Genomic DNA, 17,109 nt, shown 5'->3' with positions numbered 1-17,109 from the left:
GAGCTCCAGCTCTACTGATCCATCCTGTGTGTCTGGATAAACCTCCGAATGGACTGTGTGCTCTTTTTTCTGGAGCGTTTACCTCGGACTACAGGAGCTAGCTTAGCATGCTAGCTGGAAACACGTTAGCAACACTAGTCAGATTGAGAGTTTGATGCCGAGAGAAACGGTGTGTTTAACGGAGTCTGCAGGAAAAGGTGATCTAGGAAACATGAGTAAAGTCCAGATGCTGCTGTCGTTGAAGAAGCAGCGACTCACTGCGGCTGCTGATGAAGAGATAGTTGCTCTGTTTAAACAAACAATAGCAGAGCTCGAGGAGGAGCTGTTTCTTTCCAAAGAGGAGAACAAGAGACTCCAGAAGCTACTGGACGCTGTTTTACAGCCTCAGCTTCGGATCCACAGAGCAGGTCTGTTCCCTTTACCCTTAATTAACACTTTACACTCTTCAGTAGCACTTTATTATCACATTAATAACACTTTAGACCCTTTATCAGCACTTGCAGCAGGTAGTAGATCCTGAAGTAAAAGTACATACACCACACTGTGAAAATACTCCATTACCAGTTAAAGTACTGCATTCATATCTTATTTAAGTAAAAGTATGTAAGTATTATTATACACACAGTACTTTATTATAATAATTAAAATGTATTACGGAAGAGGAAAACTACCAAAATAAATATATATATAAAAATACATAGGCCTACATTGAATAATATGCCATTTAACGTACTGATTTAAATATGACCCATGCATGTGGGCACTAGTTGGTTAAATGTGACATCCATTGATACTTTAGTTTTAATGTGCTTCTTTATTCAACTTTTATTTTTAAATGTGTAAAAGCAAAAAAAACAAATACTTTGGATTAATTCAAATTGCGGGAGAATAATGTAGAATGATCGAGGGTCGAGTATCTTTCACGGCTCAGGTTTATTGTACACTAAGTCAAGACATTACAGAAGGATTGGTGGATTTAACTTCTGTTAGACAGCTATCATACTGAATAAATATTTACTGTGAATGTATGCAAAAATGTATGGCATATGGCTGTCTAACAGAAGTTAAATTCATTCCTCACTTATTCTGACAATGTACTTAACCCCAAATAAAATAACCCAATAAAAAGTGTTGTTAAATAATAGTGAAGTCACGTTGTAATACAAATAACACATCTCTCTCAAGTTTTCTTTTTGAGCTTTGCTAAATGCCACTGTGTCAAGTGTCCATCTTGGGTTGCGTCCGGAGTTGTCCAATATGGCGGACCATCTCGCACATGCGCAGTACCGATCGGGCAGGGGGACGGATCGGGTAGTGACCATGGATGTATAATAAGAACTGGATACAGCGTGGGAGGCGGGGCCTCATTCATTCCTATGAGAGTTGCTCAATGGCGCATGATGACAAAATGGCCCAACTTTTGAGAGAGCGAAACGTCACAGATTACCCGGCATGCCTGAGAAGTACCCGTACGAAACTTTAACCACGCCGCCCAAAAGGCTCGTTCACATTAAGCACGTGAACTTGCGTACACGTAACAGCACCGCACGTTCATGACAGCACGGTAGATGGTACCGGATTTATATTAACGAGGCGGCAGTTTAGCAGCTCGCGGCTAGCTAGTAAATTATGCTAAGTTACACATCAATCGTTATGTACTTTTATATTACGCTGACATCAGGATCTAGTGATATCCAAGCAACAGAGCTTAATTTAGCATGATACTTGTGTGGGTTGTACATGAAACCACTTGGTAATATATAAAAATGTATATGTTGAAGCCTGTTATGATCAATTGTAAGTTAAAACTTTATCTAAAAAGTAAAGCTGATGATGGATTACTGTGGTGGAGTTAAAATAACAATAGCCTATTTCTTTTTGAAATGTGATGGAGTAAAAGGATAGTAACTGTGATTATTCATGTTAAGTACCCAACAAGTAACTAAAACAATTGCAAGTGCAATAAGAAGCTACAGGAACGTTAATCTACGTCAGTAATTTTAACTGTATTTAATACAACATTTACGGTACAAGATTTACATCATACAGCCCATGTAGTATAATATTTTACAAATGATGAATTACAGCAAACATGTGCAATATATCCATTATTACAGCTCCGTGGGCTGGCAGTAAGGCGATATGGTCCGTTGTTATTGTGCATCCATGGGTAAAGATAAACGCATGTAGTACTGAACACGTAACATGAACGTGCCGGGCGGCGCGGTCCCGTGGGTTAGATGCGCGTTCATAATGCAGAGGGAAATAACTCTCAGAATAACGTTATTAGCACATTTTTACAACTTGAGGAACGAATTTTTTTAATAAGGGCTATACAAGTGTTCATATTGGGTAGTTTATTTTGTTTAAAAAAAATTATCCAACGAGTTACAGACCACTCTTTCCCAATGTAAGTCAATGGGAAAAAGTTTTTCCGGGCCCAGCAACCTAAAGGAAGTGTAGTACTGCCGTTTGACCAGCACGAATATTCTCATCAGACTCCGGCGCACTTCCTGGAGGCTTGGTAGTGACAGGCAGCAACCACACAACTCTGAAGTAAAGCAGTCCCTCGCATGTCGTAAAGCATGTTGCAACACTGTCATAACAGCCTTATGCATTGTATGATACTATCCAGTAGGGGTGTTGAAAATAATCGTTTCTGCGATGCAGACGTGGACGATTCGGTATCGATGCAGTGACGGAAGATAATCGGTTATAGCGTAGTAACGTTGCGTCCTGATTTTCCGGCCGCGGCTTTTTTTTTTGTGTCACTTTTAATATCAAATCGGTCGGTGACGCAGAGATCAGGGAACAGACGTGACAGCGGCACAGCAACACCAAACACGGAGCAGTCTGCTTTATCCACCAACACAACACCACCAGTCCAGAACTAACAGCAGAAGGACCCGCTCCGAATCACTCCGTGTCGCTGCGGCTCAGAGACACAGGGATTTATGTTTTTCAAAAATAATCGCGTTACAATCATGTCAGGTTTTTGGTGGATTTAATTAAGTCTTGGATTGCAGAGTATGAATGTCCTCTAGCAATTTTCAGACGATATATACGTGTGTAAAGTTTGTGAAGGCAGGAGGAAAAAAGCTTCCGCGATCACCGTCTCCTCTCCGTTCCTCCAAGACCCGCCCCCTCCCTGAAAATAATGAGTGACAGGCTGATAGTGACCCGATAGAAACTTTATTATTCACTTAATCACTGAGATATAATGAAGCTAACTTAATCTCATACATTCATGGGATTCATGTAACAGTAAGACAGAGAATGTGAGTGTGCACCCACATGCAGTATTTTTGTTTGTTTATGCTATTGTAAATACTTCTGTTGTCTGCTGTGTTGAGACTCAAGTCATGTTAGTGATGCCACATTCAGGACATTCAGTGTCCTTTTTTTAACAGAAGGCCGTTGCTAGAAGCTGCAGCTCGACTGCAGAAGCCTTAGACTTTTGTTTTTGAGGATAAAACAACTTCACACACGGAGGCTAGACCTATACAATTCATTTACTTTGGTTTATAGATTAATGTCAAGACATTTATGTTATTGATTTCTGAAGCACTTTCTAAATAATAAAAAGAGAGTTCATATGTATTGACTGCATGTATGCATTGATGAAAAATAAGCCATGTACAGTAATATAGAAAATTGAGGATGCAACACATTGGTATGAATCGTGATGCATCGTGATGTCAAATTGAATCGAATCGTTGACAGGATAATCGTAATCGAATCGTGAGACCAGTGAAGATGCACAGCTCTACTATCCAGTGTGCGAAAAAGTACACATCCCACCGTCCGGGACGTGTACTTTACAATAGCGGACAAGTCTTTCTTTCAATTGACTTGTCCGGTGGACAAGTGACATTTTTCGGCCTGATTTATTGACAAATTATTGATACATTTAGTTTACAAAAGGCAGAACTCATTCGCAAATTTATGGGCATAGATATGTCTCATAATTATTTGTGTGAACATAAAAATAATTTGCGTGTAAATATGTGATTTATAAATGTAAAACACCATCCACAAATGCATTTAAAAGATTTGCAAACTCACAAGTACATTTGCAAGTGTAAAACAGGTCTGCAAATACGCTAAATATGTTCACAAATAAAAAAAGATCTGTGAATATCTCTTTAACATTTACAACTTTCAATCAGGCATTTGTGAATCCATTTTGTATTTGTCGACCAAAAATGCGCTTGCGGATCTCACATTTCTGCTCGTGGATCGTCTTTTTACACACACAGAATTTTGAGACATATTTTCCGCCGGTCTCGACTCAAATCTACTCGTGTCACTCAGTTATTTTCGGAAACCACGTGATGGCCTGCTGATGACGACATTTCCGCATGATTTCAAAGTAAGAGCATGATGGTTTGTTTAATGCTCTGTTTTTTTATTATAATGAACAGCGGAACGTTAGATGCATTCTTTATCACCATCATCATCATTATCATGTTATAGTGATACAGTTAGTTTGTGGCTCAAAAAGGCTCAATAAGCTGTAAAACTAAAAAGAAAGTCTTGAAAATATTACATCATAAGTAATAAGAAAGTGTTTCAAGAGCGCATAGTCATTGAAATATACATGCCAAAAGCTTCCGTTATTTATTTTGGTCTCACGGGTTTCATGCCTATTGGCTTCTTAAAAACAGCGGGGATCAACTGCTGAACTGCTGTTGTCTTTTGCCGGGCTCCGGTGATTGGCAAATCTGGGTGATGCCTTCTAATATGATATAGCATGTTTGGCTTGTGTTTTCATTAGCATACCGCACCGCTGTAGAACAACGCCGACACACCGTCCTCGTCCGATCCACCACTCGCACTCCATCGTTATTGTAGTCCACAGGGAACACGAAATGTTCCCACACAGCTGATTTAAAAGAAGCAGGTGGGTTCTAGCTCCTGTATGTTATCTGAAATCGCCATACTAACTTTTCTTCTTCTTGAATTTGGTTCGTTTTGTTGTTGCGTTTCTTCTTGTTCTTCATTTGTTGTTTAAGGGCGGCTGGCAAACAGCTTTTAGGCGCAATACCGCCCCCTGGATTATAAATAGTGTAGTGGATACTGCCCTGAATGACAGACTTTTTTCCCACTCGTAAAAGAAAGGCGTATTCGTCGTGTGACCGCATGTGCCGAACCGTGACGTCCGAACCATGACGGTATGGGACGAATACGGATACCGTTACACCCCTAATTGGAGTAGAATCCACTCCAGGGGGGGGGGGGGGAACTCTGACTGTTGTGTGTGCTTATGCACCCAACAGCAGTTCAGAGGATACAGCCTTCTTGGAGACCCTGGAAAGAGTCCTGTATGGGGCTCCTGAAGGGGACTCTTTAATCTTGCTGGGAGACTTCAACGCACATGTGGACAATGATGGAGACACTTGGAGGGGCGTGATTGGGAGGAACGGCCCCCCTGATCTGAACCGGAGTGGTGGTTTGTTACTGGACTTCTGTGCTAGTCATGGATTGGCCATAACAAACACCAGGTTCGAACATAAGGATGCTCATAAGTGTAGGTGGTACCAGAGCACCCTAGGCAGAAGGTCCATGATCAATTTCGTTATCGTATCATCGGACCTGAGGCCGTATGTTTTGGACACTCGGGTAAAGAGAGGGGCGGAGTTGTCAACTGATCACCATCTGGTGGTGAGTTGGGTCGAGTGGCGGGGGAAGCCTCTGGATAGACCTGGTAAGCCCAAACGTGTAGTTCGGGTGAACTGGGAACGTGTGGAGGAGGCCCAAGTTCAGTTCGGGCATTCCTGTGGAGGTTGGGGACATTGAACCAGAGTGGTCGGTGTTCAAAGCCTCTATTGCCGAAGCTGCGGCGGGGAGCTGTGGTCCTAGGTGCCTCAAGGGGCGGTAACCCTCAAACCTCCTGGTGGACACCGGTGGTCAGGGAAGCCGTCCGACTGAAGAAGGAGGCCTTCAGGGATTTGTTATCTCGGGGGACTCCCGAGGCAGTTGCAAGGTACCGACAGGCCCGAAGGGCAGCAGCCTCATCCGTGGCCGAGGCAAAGCAGCGGGTGTGGGAGAAGTTCGGAGAAGACATGGAGAAGGACTTTCGGGCGGCACCAAAGTTGTTCTGGAAAACTGTCCGACACCTCAGGAGGGGGAAGCAGGGAACCATCCAAGCTGTGTACAGTAAGGATGGGACGTTGTTGACCTCAACTGATGGAGTGTTAGGGCGTTGGAAGGAACTCCTGAACCCCACAACTCCGCCCTCTATGTTGGAGGCAGAGCTGGAGTATGACGGGGGACCAACACCAATCTCCCGGGGGGAGGTTACTGAGGTCGTCAAACAACTCCACAGTGGCAAAGCCCCGGGGGTGGATGAGATCCGCCTGGAAATGCTGAAGGCTCTGGGTGTTGAGGGACTGTCATGGTTGACACATCTCATCAACGTTGCGTGGAAGTCGGAAACAGTACCGAAGGAGTGGCAGACCGGGGTGGTGGTCCCCATTTTTAAAAAGGGGGATCAGAGGGTGTGTGCCAATTACAGAGGCATCACACTACTCAGCCTCCCCGGGAAAGTTTACTCTAAGGTACTCGAAAGGAGGGTCAGGCCGATTGTCGAATCTCAGATTGAGGAGGAACAATGCGGATTCCGTCCTGGTCGTGGAACGACGGATCAGCTTTTTACTCTCGCAAGGATCCTGGAGGGGGCCTGGGAGTACGCTTATGCGGTCTACATGTGTTTTGTAAGACTTGGAGAAGGCGTATGACTGAGTTTCCAGGGAGTTATTGTGGGAGGTGCTGCGGGAGTATGGGGTGAGGGGGTCTCTACTCAGGGCCATCCAATCTCTGCACTCCCAAAGCGAGAGATGTGTCCGGGTCCTCGGCAGTAAGTCGGACCCATTTCCGGTGAGGGTTGGCCTCCGCCAGGGCTGCGCTTTGTCACCAATCCTGTTTGTAATATACATGGATCGGATTTCGAGGCGTAGTCGTGGGGGAGGGGGTCTGCAGTTCGGTGGACTAAGGATTGCACCACTGCTTTTTGCAGATTATGTGGTTCTAATGGCTTCATCGGTCTGCGACCTTCAGCACTCACTGGATCGGTTCGCAACCGAGTGTGAAGCGGCTGGGATGAGGATCAGCACCTCCAAAACTGAGGCCATGGTTCTCAGCAGAAAACCGATGGACTGTCCACTCCAAGTAGGGAATGAGTCCTTACCCCAAGTGAAGGAGTTCAAGTATCTCGGGGTCTTGTTCTCGAGTGAGGGAACAATGGAGCGTGAGATGGGCCGGAGAATCGGAGCAGCGGGAGCGGTACTGCAGTCGCTTTACCGCACCGTTGTGACGAAAAGGGAGCTGAGCCAGAAGGCAAAGCTCTCTGTCTACCGGGCCATTTTCGTTCCTACCCTCACCTATGGTCATGAAGGATGGGTCATGACCGAAAGAACGAGATCGCGGATACAAGAGGCCGAGGGTAGGCAGGGTGGCTGGTGTCTCCCTTAGGGATAAGGTGAGAAGTTCGGTCATCAGGGAGGGACTCGGAGTTGAGCCGCTCCTCCTTCGCATTGAAAGGAGCCAGTTGAGGTGGTTCGGGCACCTAGTTAGGATGCCACCTGGGCGCCTCCCTAGGGAGGTGTTCCAGGCACGTCCAGCTGGGAAGAGACCAAGGGGTAGACCTAGGACCAGGTGGAGGGATTATATCTCTTCGCTGGCCTGGGAGCGCCTTGGGATCCCCCAGTCAGAGCTGGTTGATGTCGCCAGGGAAAAGAAAGTTTGGGGCTCTCTGCTGGAACTGCTACCCGACCACGGATAAGCGGGAGAAGATAGATGGATGGATGTACAGTATTTTCATTCTATACTGTAGGAGTAGTGTATCTGTGAACGATCCCAAATACAATTCCTTGTTTACATTGTAGTGCTACGCCAGAAGAAAACAAATTTAACTGGAAGTGGAAAGGGGCTGGGCTACATGAGGTGACTTGAGCCAACAGAAATACACAATAGGTGGGACTAAGAAAGATAATGTGAAAATATAAAAACAAAGGCATTAATTAGGGCTGCAAAATGTCTCACATTGTAATGGTGATGAGATTTTTAAATGCTAACACTTAGCAGTTTGTTCTGACTGTGTTTCCTGTTTCCTGCAGACGTCCAGCAGCTGGTGGTGGTTAAAGAAGAGCTTCTCCCTGACCAGGAGGACCCAGAGCACCCCCCACACATTAAGCAGGAACAGGAGGGAGAGCAGCTTCAGGAGCTGGAGGATGCTGATATCACCAAGTCCACTTTCACTCCTAACCCTGTGAAGAGTGAAGATGATGAAGAGAAACCTCAGTCCTCTCAGCCTCATCAAAGACAAACTGAACACATGGAAACAGAAGCTGATGGAGATGACTGTCGAGGACCAGAACCAGCCAGGAACTCAGATCCAGAGAGCAGTTTACAACCAAAGACTGAGGACGACACTGGAGACACTTTTGATGCTGACACTGGAGACTCTTCTGAACCTGACGCTGGAGACTCTTCTGAACCTGACACTGAAGACAGTGCTGATTGGAAAGAGACCAGAGAACCTGCATCAGGCTCAAACTCACTGAAAAATAGACATGAATCTGTCAGTGATCCACAACGTAGTGCTGAAAAGAAACCATTCAGCTGCTCAGTCTGTAAGCAAGGTTTTTCATGGAGTGGAAATTTAAAGACACACATGAGGGTCCACACAGGAGAGAAACCATTCACCTGTACACTCTGTAAGAAAGCTTTTTCACATAGTGGAAGTTTAAAGATACACATGAGAATCCACACAGGAGAGAAACCATTCACCTGTACAGTCTGTAAGAAAGCTTTTTCACAGAGTGTAACTTTAAAGGACCACATGATGATCCACACAGGAGAGATGCCACACAGCTGCTCAGTCTGTAAGAAAGCTTTTCCACAGAGTGGATATTTAAAGATACACATGAGAATCCACACAGGAGAGAAACCATTCACCTGTACAGTCTGTGAGAGAGCTTTTTCACATAGTGGAAGTTTAAAGATACACATGAGAATCCACACAGGAGAGAAACCATTCACCTGTACAGTCTGTAAGAAAGCTTTTTCACAGAGTGCAACTTTAAAGGACCACATGAGAATCCACACAGGAGAGAAACCATTCACCTGTACAGTCTGTAAGAAAGCTTTTTCACAGAGGGTAACTTTAAAGTACCACATGAGAATCCACACAGGAGAGAAACCATTCAGCTGTTCAGTCTGTAAGAAAGCTTTTTCACATAGTGGAAGTTTAAAGATACACATGATATTCCACACAGGAGAGAAACCATTCAGCTGTACAGTCTGTAAGAAAGATTTTTCACGGAGTGAACATTTAAAGAGACACATGCGAATCCACACAGGAGAGGAAAAATAGATCTGCAAAGTTTGTGACAAAAGATTTAAATGGCGTAATTGTTTAAAAAGACCAAGTGTGTTGGTAAGGGAATACATTTGTCTCCTAATGCCGTTGCATGTAATACGTTACTCCCTAAGCCTGTTTTCACCCACCTGCAACCGATTTGCTAATAATCACAAATGTTCATTTCTTCGACCCCTTGAGACTATTTCTTGTTTAATAATCGTTACATCTCCTCAGAACCAAGTTCCCATGTCCTGCCTTTCACCTGCTGATCACCCACTGCTCATTTAAGGTGGACTCACCTTTAGCATGGACCAGCTAGTCTTAGTGTCTTAATGCAAACGTTTTGTAAAGTGATGCGAGACCAACAATGTGCTGTTGGGTTGTGTGCTCTCTGCAGGACGGTGTCTGTACTTAAAGATTGTTGATTAAATGAGAGCTTCACTCTGTTTTTAATTATAATAATTCCTTACTTTTATTATAGCGCTTTTCCAGTGCTCAAAGCACTTTACAGATACACATTACACATATTTTTGTATACATGCAATGGTCACTGTGGACAATACCCACAGGAGCAAGTTCAGTTCTTGCCCAAGGACACAACGTCTTTACAGACGCAGCAGCGGCGGGTTTCAGCCCTTGATCTGATGATCATTGCACAGCGCACTGCGCCACACCGTCCATCTTCACGCCTCGAAGTCATCGAGGCGCTTTTACAAGTACACATTGATATTATACATGTACTGTGGAAAATACCCACAGGAGCAAATCCAGGTGAAGTGTCTTGCCCAAGGACACAACGGCCTGACGCAGTGGCGGCAGGAGAGGGTTTCGAACTGGAGTTCCCCAGCACCCCCCTTGATCTGATGATCAGATGCACAGACCACTGCGCCACCCGGCCCCGGCATGTGTGTAATTAAACCCATGATATCAAAATCTCCACCGGTCCCAATGTTGTCTAAACAACGCCAATGGAGCGTCTTCTTTCCAGCAGATTGCATTAATGTGCAGTTCAAATGTCATCCACATATTAGAGATTCAAAACAGCAATGTGTGAGATAAGGCTAGTAATTGACTTTCAACAGAATGTGAAGAGGTTACAGTGGTCTTGTGGCCATGTCCAATATGTTTGTGTTTTATTTGATTCAATCTACTGAAATGAGCATTCAATGAATCAATTATTCTTAATTACGGTCATTACATCATGGGTTTGCATTGCAATACTAGAACGCATAAATTCGTTCAAATCCAGTTTTGGACAGTCTGCCGTGGTTCCATCCCATTTCAAGTGCTGTTCGAGAATCGGCTTAACCCTCGGAGCACACTCTCCAATCACAGAGCTTGAGGACTATCACGGGGTTTGTCAAACAGAGCACATGGTGTAGTCCAAACGATAGCTGGGGATTCTGGGTAGTGATAGCTGGGGATTCTGGGTAGTGTAGTGGTTCTGCCATCCTTTACTCAGAAAATATTTGTTTCTCCGAATCGAAGGGGAAAAATACAAAAGCATTGCACACAATTTAAACCAATCAATGTTGTGTAATTAACAAGGATAATGTGGTGTTTTTTAGTCGATGAGTAGTGCAGATATCACTGTAAAATCAATCGACAGTAAGAGGAATACTTACATCCGGGTGTACAATTCTCCGTTATCCAATGGGAATCGACGCTCACATTGCCTTTAAGGGCAGCCGACACAAACGAATGCCGTGCTTCCATGAGCGTCAAATCCCGACGCAGATGGGAATACATTGCAATCAGTTGAAAGCTATTTGCGTCCCTTTATGACGCTGAAGGAGCCTAGGAGCGTCACAATTGGACGCCACGGACACTGACCAAACGTCGCTCCTGGACGCTTAGGGAGTGAGAGTGTGTTGTCTATTCAGGTTTTTGGAGTTTTTTTCTAGCTCTATCCCTGATCATTTTCAGAACCTGAAGGCTCTATGCGGACTATCTTCTGGTTCTCCTCTGGATCCATCCACTATCTCTTGTCTCTGTCCAGTGAATTATACTTGTGTTACTGGAGCAGGTAAAGCATACAACAGACACTTTCAGCATTATCGGAGCACGCAGTGGAAGCTTGGATGAAAAACAGCGGACTTCTAAACAATGAACACCCGCAACTTGGAAGAAATAAAGTTGGGTTTTATGCGTTCTAATTAGGGCTGTCAAACGATTACAATTTGTAATCAGATTAATCACAGCCTAAAAATTAATTAATCATGATTAGAACTATGTCCAAAATATGCCATTTATTTATGTATATTGTTGTGGGAATGGAAAGATAAATGAAAGAAGGCGGATATATCCATTTAACATACACTATCTATGTTTATTATAACATTTTTCTGCATGTCAAAATGAAAGACAACCCACACACCTGTCAATCATCAAACCGTGGGGTGTTAATTCATTACGTGTTGATTTCTATCAATGGGGGAGTACTTCAGGAAAGTCGACGGAGGTGGGGGGGGGGGGGGGGGGCTAGTGGGGTGACCACAGAGTGTGAACGTTGTGATCAGCTGTTTTAGCGCAGTTCTCCAGTGAAGGGGGGTCAGTCTCCCTCCGCAGCCGGTTGGCGTAGTTTTGGCACAGTTCCGTTGTGCAGACCGACGTTAACAGCAGCCCGGTCTGTGCACACGGAGACCGACTCTGTCGTCCGGTGATCTAACCGCCTTCTGGAAAAGCTTCACAAGTACGTCGGTACGCAAATGCGCTTTGTGACACAAGTGACGGTACGCATTTCAGATTACGCACATAACCTGCGTACCAGTTATGTGCACCCTGTACTGCAGTAAAAGTATTCTCCGTCGGGACTTGCTGCAACAACACCATGCCGTTATCTTGATTCTGATTGGCCAGAAGACATTATCAAAGATGTTCTATTGAGCACACATACTTACAGCCAATCAGCTCTGAATTATGTGAGATGACGTATGGTGGGGATGGCAGCACTTTGCCCCTCTGGTCATTATTCTTTTGCCACACACATTAAATAGGACAATACTCTGAGCATGCGCAGTGTAGTTTTTACAGTCACCATTGCTTTAACAGGGAGAGGGAGGAGCAGGATCGGGTTTTGTCCCACATGGCTCTAAACAGCTCAATAGGCACACACTGTAGACACTAATTAGAAGAACACAGACTAAAACAGCAATGTACAGACGAATCAGATGATTAAACATGATCTTAAAATATATTTTATATATTTTTGCATTTTTTTGTAATCATTATTTTTAATACTTTCTGCTGACACTAGGTGGGGCTGTGCCCACCTGCCCCTAATGACCAGTCGCCACTGATTATATGGCTCTGCCCTGTACTACAGCAAGAGTATTCTCCGTCGGGACTTCCTGCAACAACACCACGCCGTTATCAAAGATGTTCTATTGAGAAGACAATCACTACGTGACAAAAGTTTTCAAAACCGTGGCTACTGAAATCAATCTTACTAACTGCTGTCTGTGCAATTTACTCCGCGCGAGTTGGCAGACTTTATTTTGCTTACTTTAACATCATTTTTCATAGTGTGGCTAAGCCATTTCTTGGTATGAGTGTAGCCTACCCCAGCCATACCCTGGCACTGCCACTGGTGGCACGTATGGGGCGGGCCATTCTGCACATGCGTTAAATGCGTTAAATATTTTAACGCAATTAATTCAAAAAATTACCGCCGTTAACGCAATAATTTTGACAGCACTAGTTCTAATATTGCAATGCAAACCCATGATGTAATGACAGTAATTCAGAATAATTGAGTCATTGAATGCTCATTTCAGTCGATTTAATCAAACAAAACATAAACATATTGGCCTCAATACTGTAACCTCTTCACATTCTGTTGAAATAGTCAATTACTAGCCTTATCTCACACATTGCTGTTTTGAATCTCTAATATGTGGATGACAGTTGAACTGCACGATGTAACATTTATGTCATCTGCTGGAAAGAAGACGTATCGCTTTGTTGGCGTTGTTTAGATAACAAAAACAGAGTGAAGCTCTCATTTCATCAACAATCTTTGTGTACAGACACCGTCCTGCAGAGAGCACACAGCCCAACAGCACGTTGTTGGTCTAGCATCACTTTACAAAACGTTTGCATTAATGGCGCATTTCCACTGGAGCGGGTAGCCCCGTTTAAGCGTCCTTAATCGTCCTCAAGCGGCCAGGCCAGCATTTGGTGGCCTTTCCATATAGCGTAGCACCGGCTGGTGGGTACTTTTCCCCTCTTTTTCCGACCCCATAAAATTGTGGTTCTATCAGGCCAGGGCTGAACTAGTGACGTCAACACTCTCGACTGCTGATTGATCAGAGAGAATCGTCACAAGATCTGCATCTCGTCTTGCTATACGCAGCCTACTTTGAAACATCACTTTCCTGCTTGCTGTGAACACTTTCCTTCTTGCTGTGATAACAAGCCACACACCAAGAAACAACTAACAAGTAAACGATCGCTTCCACATCCTCCATTGTTGTGTGTGTTTTGTGAGTTGAAGATGACGCCACTGCAGTTTTACCCAGCGTCGCTCCGCCCAAAAAGCCGATCGCCCCGCCTACACTGCGTTGCTACCCCAGGTCCTAAACTGTAATGGAAATGCGCCACGGCCTCGGACAGCCAGCGAGGCAGCCCGAGGCCTGAGCGAGGACGCTTAGGGACGCTTAAACAGGGCTAACCCACTGCAGTGGAAATGTGCCATAAGACACTAAGACTAGCTGGTCCCTTGTAAAGGTGAGTCCACCTTAAATTAGCAGTGGGTGATCAGTAGGTGAAAGGCAGGACACGGGAACTTAGTCCTGAGGAGATGTAACGATTATTAAACAAGAAATAGTCGAGTCAAGGGGTCGAAGAAATGAACATTTGTGATTATTAGTGAATCGGTTGCAGGTGGGTGAAAACAGGCTTAGGGAGTAACGTATGACATGTAATGGCATCAGGATACAAAATAGATAAATGTATTCCCTTACCAACACTTTTTAAACAATTACGCCATTTAAATCTTTTGTCAAAAACTTTTCAGATCTATTTTTCCTCTCCTGTGTGGATTCTCATGTGTTCCTTTAAATGTCCACTATGTGGAAAAGCTTTCTTACAGACTGAGCAGCTGAATGGTTTCTCTCCTGTGTGGACTCTCATGTGTGACTTTAAACTTCCACTCCGTGAAAAAGATTTCTTACAGACTGAGCAGCTGTGTGGTATCTCTCCTGTGTGGATTATCATGTGGTCCTTTAAACTACCACCATGTGAAAAAGCTTTCTTACAGACTGTACAGGTGAATGGTTTCTCACCTGTGTGGATTCTCATGTGTTTCTTTAAACTTACATTATGTGAAAAAGCTTTCTTACAGACTGTACAGCTGAATGGTTTCTCTCCTGTGTGGATTCTCTCATGTGTTTCTTTAAATTTCCACTATGTGAAAAAGCTTTCTTACAGACTGAGCAGCAGAATGTTTTCTTTTCAGCACTACGTCGTGGACCACTGACAGATTCATGTCTATTTTTCTGTGAGGTTGAGCCTGATGCAGGTTCTCTGGTCTCTTTCCAATCAGCAGGTTCAGAAGAGTCTCCAGTGTCAGGTTCAGAAGAGTCTCCAGTGTCAGGTCCAGAAGAGTCCTCAGTCTTTGGTTGTAAACTGCTCTCTGGATCTGAGTTCCTGGCTGGTTCTGGTCCTCGACAGTCATCTCCATCAGCTTCTGTTTCCATGTGTTCAGTTTGTCTTTGATGAGGCTGAGAGGACTGAGGTTTCTCTTCATCATCTTCACTCTTCACAGGGTCAGGAATGAAAGTGGACTTGGTGATATCAGCCTCCTCCAGCTCCTGAAGCTGCTCTCCCTCCTGTTCCTGCTTAATGTGTGGGGGGGGCTCTGGGTCCTCCTGGTCCAGATTGGTGCTCCACTCCTGCTGTCCAGGGAGAAGCTCTTCTTTAACCACCACCAGCTGCTGGACGTCTGCAGGAAACAGGAAACACAGTCAGAACAAACTGTTAAGTGTTAGCATTTAAAAAATCTCATCACCATTAAGATAGGAGACATTGTGCAGCCCTAATGAATGCCTTTGTTTTTATATTTTCATATTATCTTTCTTAGTCCCACCTATTGTGTATTTCTGTTGGCTCAAGTCACCTCATGTTGCCCAGCCCCTTTCCACTTCCAGTTAAAAATAAAAAAGGGTTTTTTCTTCTGGCGTAGCACTAGCTGCAATTTAAACAATGAATTGTATTTGGGATAGTTCACAGACAGGGCCGCAGTAATGCACGGGCTGACCTGAGCTGAAGCCCAGGGGCCTACGGAGATCGGGGGCTTATCATGAGCCAATTAAAACATTTTTTTTTATTTCGGATGTTTTTTTAACATTTTAAATAAACAAAGTCTTGGCTTTCAGAATATGAAACTTTCATTTCCAAAATCATACGATAAATACATGTTTGAAGCTTGTAAAGGGAAGAAGACAGCTCTCCCTCGCCACTCTGCTGTTCTGCTGTTCCCCTCCCTCCGCTGAAACTACGAATGTAAGGCGTATAGTAATCATAGATAACACGGCAGTGTCCGTTACAGTTTGTTTTCATCTGGTTTCAAATAAACAAAGTCTTGGCTTTCAGAATATTAAGCTTGTTTCGGCAAATTCAGATGATAAATACAACTTTGAAGCTTGTAACTATAAACGACAAGCAGCTATTACAAAAAATGGTGAAGCCTACAGGTTATTTTAAACCTGTAGGCCAGGATGAGGAGGAAGGACATATGAGTTCTGTACCGAGCGGCAGCGGTGCCAGCCTCGGAGCCAAGTAGGCCGTCTGGTTCTGATAGCGATGGAGTAGCGGTAGAGAAAACAGACAGGAGGGACATTATCTGTTGGAGGAGATGGAGAGGACAACGAGGACTTGCTACGTGGAGGGGAGCCAACAGCAACCGGACAAATACATGAGGGAGGCCCGATACGTCACTCATCTGGAGGATAGGACCAGGCACGCATAGAGCAGAGTGGAGAAGTACGATCACAGAGCCTGCCGAGGCTATAAATTACTTTGATTTGTTCAGCCCCAGGGTCTGATGGCAGGTTAAGGCGGGCTTGTTCACAGATACACTACTCCTACAGTATAGCATGAAAATACTCTGTTACAAATTAAAATCCTGCATTCAAACCTTATTTAAGTAAAAGTATGCAAGTATTAACACAACATTTGAAGGCACCTTCATTTCAAACCTTTATTTATACAGATAAAATCCCATTGAGATCATTGATCTCTTTTCCAAGGGAGACCTGTTCAAGTAGTTCCACATGAAACATAAAAACATAAACAGAACAACAAAAGGACATCATCCAGCATAATTTACATAATTATCCACATAAACAGGAACCAATAGCTTCCGATTGACTAGCATCCAACCGAGCTTTAAAAACATTTAGTGGCACCAGATTGTTCAGTTTCCATTTAATTTGCAGACTATTCCAAGACAGAGGAGCTGCGCATCTGAAAGCTGCTTCCCTAAGACAGTCCTAGCAGTTGGCACATTTAATAAAACCACAGCATTCGATCTCAGGCAGTAGCCACTTACAATTCTCCGTGAGATCAGGGAGCAGATATAAGATGGAAGTTTCCCTAGCATGGCTTTGTATATAAAAATGTACCAGTGACTGAGCCTCCGTACAGTTAGTGAAAGCAAACCAGCTCTTGCATACAGGGTACAGTGATGGGTTAATTCTTTACAGTTTGTCACAAATCTCAGTGCACTGTGATACGCAGCATCT

General features: G+C 44.1%; 1 protein-coding gene across 1 annotated transcript; it reads left to right on the top strand.

The window, feature by feature from the left end:
• The first annotated feature begins 211 nt into the window (after positions 1-211).
• On the top strand, positions 212-9,793 carry LOC117460747 (gastrula zinc finger protein XlCGF57.1-like). Its single transcript, XM_071206100.1, has 2 exons — positions 212-407; positions 8,118-9,793. Exons 1-2 carry the CDS (start codon positions 212-214, stop codon positions 9,374-9,376), a joined length of 1,455 nt encoding a protein of 484 aa, XP_071062201.1. The 3' UTR covers positions 9,377-9,793.
• The last annotated feature ends 7,316 nt before the right edge of the window (positions 9,794-17,109 follow it).

The sequence above is a fragment of the Pseudochaenichthys georgianus genome, chromosome 16, assembly GCF_902827115.2.
Source record: "Pseudochaenichthys georgianus chromosome 16, fPseGeo1.2, whole genome shotgun sequence".
NCBI lineage: Eukaryota > Metazoa > Chordata > Actinopteri > Perciformes > Channichthyidae > Pseudochaenichthys > Pseudochaenichthys georgianus.
Note: the sequence above shows the minus strand (reverse complement) of the source record. Positions and strands in the feature narration are given on the sequence as shown.